Source organism: Phalaenopsis equestris, unplaced genomic scaffold (assembly GCF_001263595.1).
Source record: "Phalaenopsis equestris unplaced genomic scaffold, ASM126359v1 Scaffold000294, whole genome shotgun sequence".
In the NCBI taxonomy this organism is placed as follows: domain Eukaryota; kingdom Viridiplantae; phylum Streptophyta; class Magnoliopsida; order Asparagales; family Orchidaceae; genus Phalaenopsis; species Phalaenopsis equestris.
The window spans coordinates 80,284-84,419 of record NW_018164736.1 but is presented as its reverse complement, the minus strand read 5'-3'; the positions used below and the strand labels follow the sequence as shown (position 1 = coordinate 84,419).

Genomic DNA, 4,136 nt, shown 5'->3' with positions numbered 1-4,136 from the left:
GATTTAAAAGATTCACTCTGTCGTCGCTCGTGAACTTCGTCTCAGCCGCAGAGGATTTGATAAATTCGAATTTACTAGTTTTGATAAATCATATTTAATGTAAAATCATGTTGTATGTTTTGTAAAACATACATTACACATATTTGTTAAAAAAATAAAATATGAATGACTAATGAGTGCTTTATGAATGTATTAATATACTTTGCATATAGTGAATGCTTTCTAATTGATTGGCATGCACAACCCTTAATAAACTATACTATGTAATAATCATTGTTAAGCTATTCAAATATTTTTAAATTTATCTTCTTATACTATTTATAATTATTATGACATAATACCCAAATTACCACTTTTCATCCCTCATATTTTGAAAGTAGTTTTGGATATTATGTATGTTGTCCATATTTGAAAAAGAATATATATTACAATTTTATTATTAGGTCGCACTCTAAAATATCAATTTGTAAAATGTTAATTCTCATCACTAAAAGTTATAATAACTAAAAAGTTAAAGTCAAATATAAATGTGTAAAGTAAATTTAAATTTTTTTCACAAATATACCTAAAGCTTATAAAATTAAGCTCTACATTGTTGAAATTATCCTGTCTAATTTGAAAAAAAAATTTGCACGAATATCCCCAAATTTCAACCATTTTTGTTTGGAGCAAATTTTTAATTTTTTTCTTTACTAGTCATCTCCTTGTGAATAACATGTAGATTATGACAAAATTCTGATCCCATACATTTATTTTAGTTCATTATATTTTATAGGTTTTTTTATCACATAAAATTTTAGATATTTCCTGATAAAATGAATACACACACTGAAATACGATTATATATTAACATGACTTTTTCAGGGCCGCAACAAAAAGGGTCAACAGGCCTTACAGGTTTTGAAGGCTCATATCCGAAGATCAAGTCATTCTTGAGTTAAGCACACCTACCGAAGTGGTCGAGCTAAGCTCATATGTCGAGGTGGTCAAACAAGCCCGGGGCAAACCAACCACTCTAAGAAAAAGGTCTTCATTTTAGAGTACATACATCAATCCTTATTATGAGGCCGACTGACATCCATATCACGATTATTTATCTCATATATAAAATAGAACTCAGAGGGGCTCATAAGTTTTCTTCCTCCGTGACATGGAAAAAGAGCTTTTAGTCACTCTCTCTCTAGAGAAACGGACTATTTCCCCCTCTCCCCCATTTCATGAGAAAATATAGAGTGAGAAACACTAACTCTAGCAATATATCCATGATCTTGCCGGATTATACGAACTCACGAGCAATAGGGGCATGGAACAAATTCATGAAAGTTAATATTCAAATTTATTAATCTACTTATTGGAATCCAAAAATTTTATTTAAATTAATTTGATTACTTTAAATAATTGAAGAAGGCATCCCTACGTTATTGCAAATCCAATTCACAAGGAAAGTTGATGATGACATGCCTTCCCGGCAATTTTTTGCCCCCGTCGTTCACCTTCCATTCACATCATATACCAAAAAAAGGATAGAATATAAAGTACTAATTAATTTTTTTTAATCTAATTAAAATATATAATTTACACATTTTTAATTTTTAATTTACAACATATATTGTGAATTGGCATACATGCCAAGTTTTATGCATTTATACGTTCCCGAACTTTTAAGTTTTATATTTATATCACTCGAATCTTTCCTATCACTTCAAAAATATCAATTTTTTAACTTTAAAAAAATGTTAAAAAAATTGTAATATGCCATTTCATACCTCAGGAAGGAGGAATTTATGTAAAAATTGAAGTTTAATAACCCGTTTGGGGCAGCTTATTTGGTGGGGTGACGTTTTGAAAACGCATCTGCCCTGTTTATTTAATAACCCGTTTGGGGCAGCTTATTTGGTGGGGAGACGTTTTGAAAACGCACCTGCCCTGTTTGGATAAACTATGTTTTGACAATTGACAGCTTATGCATTTTCAAAATACAGAAAATAACATTTTCACACCGCACTTATCTAGGACACCGCACCTATCTAGATACGGTGAGAGCTTATTGACAACGGTCTGACTTTTCCACAAAAAAAAATAAAAATTTGTAATAGCCACGCACCTAACTTGTCAGCGGATTATTCAATAAGCTACAGCTGCTCCAAACAACCCTAAGTGTTAAAGATGTAAATCCATAAAAGTTGAGTGATACTTATGTAAATCCATAAATTGTGGGGTATATATGTAAATTTTTATTTATTTGAATAATTGTTATATAAAAACCTCTCTTTAATTTTATATATTTATACGTTAATACACACTTCCTTTCTTAAAACAGGACTCCAATGGTGAGGAGTTGCTACCCCCTCCTCTTCGTCGTCCTCCTCCTCGCCGGGAAGTTCGCGCAAGCGACGAACGCCGGAAGTTCGCCGGAATCATGCAACGCATGGCTGGTGCAGTCCATCCCCACCGACATGCCGCTACTCACCCGCGTACCCGGCGTGCTCTCCTCGGGTATCTTTTCTTTCCATTGCGCGACCAAAGAGGTTTTCGAGATTTGACTTCATCGTTTAGGGTTTTTCTTGATCGGCGGCAGGGGATGTGTTTAGATGGATGGCGGGAAACGCGACCAGGCGGCTGGACGTGATTGCGCAGTACTGGCAGCTTTTAGCACAGTCCGGGAATCCCAAATCTGGGGACTACGGGTATTCTAATGGCGATTTGGAGAGGTTCGGTGCGGGAGAAGGACGTGCTGTTTACAGGGCCTTGGAGGAGGCTGCGGAGAGGAGGGTTGATATAAGGTATTCGTATTTGCCTCTTGATTTCTGATTCATTCGATTGCCTTCCAGCTGTTTGATTATATTACTGCGTGTTGGAGGCTGTTTGTTATAAGGAAGATCTAAGCCAATTAGGGCTATTGAAATTTTGCATTATTTAACCGGATTGGATGCTGTTCTAGGTTTCTGCAGCATTCTGGAGTTTATCCGGATTACACTGAGGAGCCATCTAATCTTGCTGCAGGAAAACCAAATGTGCAGAATGTGACCTTACTTCTCAGTGATTGGTGGGGTTCTGGAATTGTGCATGCAAAAGTTTGGATTTCTGATTCTAAAGACATTTACATTGGATCAGCTAACAATGACTGGAAATCTCTGACTCAAGTATTTTCTCGCATATGCAGAACTTGTTCTTTTATCTCAGTTGATTGTTTATTGTTGGGGAAGTTACATGCAAACCATCCAATTCCTATGCATTTATAGTCCTTACACCTAATCTTTGATTTTTTACATTTATACCACTCAAATCTTTCGTACCACCGTTTTAATTTTCAAAATGTGAAATATAGCTTTTCATGCATAGGTGCGGCGGCAAGTATGTCATGATTGAAGTTTCGGTGTTAGATATGTAAATATATAGGAATTAAATTGTGTGTTTGTAAATGTTCCTTATTATTATTTTCTTACTTAATTCACACTGGAATGTTGCACCAGTCATGGCAATGATTGTTTAAAACTTTAGTGAGATTTATTGTAGATAACAATTAGGTTGATTTACATGCATTCAGTCTAATTGTTGGATTTCAGAGTGTCTTTTGTGAACGCATCTTGAGAGTTAGAGTGGAGTGAAGGAGAGAATAAAACAAACCAAGAGTTACAGTGGAGAAAACCGGTGGAGTCCGAATGGCCCGCCACTATTTGATCGTCTTTTTTTCTCTTATTTATAAGAATGTATTTTGTACAATTACAGAAAGGAGTGAATATATGTGGAAACGGTTCTTAATGTAATTAATGGTCTAATTAATTGTATGGATTTCCTTTCATATCTGTATTATAATTCAAATTTTGATATGACAATCAATTGTAAGGCTATCAATTGAGTGGCGACCGTGTCTTGTGTCTGTTCAATCGAGGCGTTTGGTCAAATGACAATCTCGTCCGCTACGATACAGACAGGTCGGTCGTCCAATTGTGATTAGGGGGTTTCTACTTTTGCTTCAATCGGTCGATCAACTGATAAGTCGATTTATTTTGTCGGGTGAACCGTGATTGACTTATCTCTTTGAATCAAGTCTTACGGGCCCACGTCTCGTTCACCTGGTCGGTTCTTCGCCTCAGTCGGATACCCCTATTAGCAAGGTCTTAGACGGATCTTGT

General features: G+C 35.5%; 2 protein-coding genes across 2 annotated transcripts in view; both read left to right on the top strand.

Annotated features, from left to right (window-relative positions):
* LOC110025191 (cryptochrome DASH, chloroplastic/mitochondrial-like) overlaps window positions 1-904 on the top strand; it is a 2,656-nt gene extending 1,752 nt beyond the window's left edge. Inside the window, exon 3 of the mRNA XM_020725511.1 lies at window positions 865-904. Within this exon, the coding sequence (XP_020581170.1) occupies window positions 865-904 (40 nt within the window). The remainder of the gene's footprint in view (window positions 1-864) is intronic.
* Window positions 905-2,308: 1,404 nt separating this feature from the next.
* Window positions 2,309-4,136, top strand: part of LOC110025205 (phospholipase D Z-like) — a 4,815-nt gene continuing 2,987 nt past the window's right edge. The window contains exons 1-3 of the mRNA XM_020725528.1: window positions 2,309-2,496; window positions 2,579-2,783; window positions 2,942-3,143. Of these exons, the coding sequence (XP_020581187.1) occupies window positions 2,328-2,496; window positions 2,579-2,783; window positions 2,942-3,143 (576 nt within the window). The 5' untranslated portion in view covers window positions 2,309-2,327. The remainder of the gene's footprint in view (window positions 2,497-2,578; window positions 2,784-2,941; window positions 3,144-4,136) is intronic.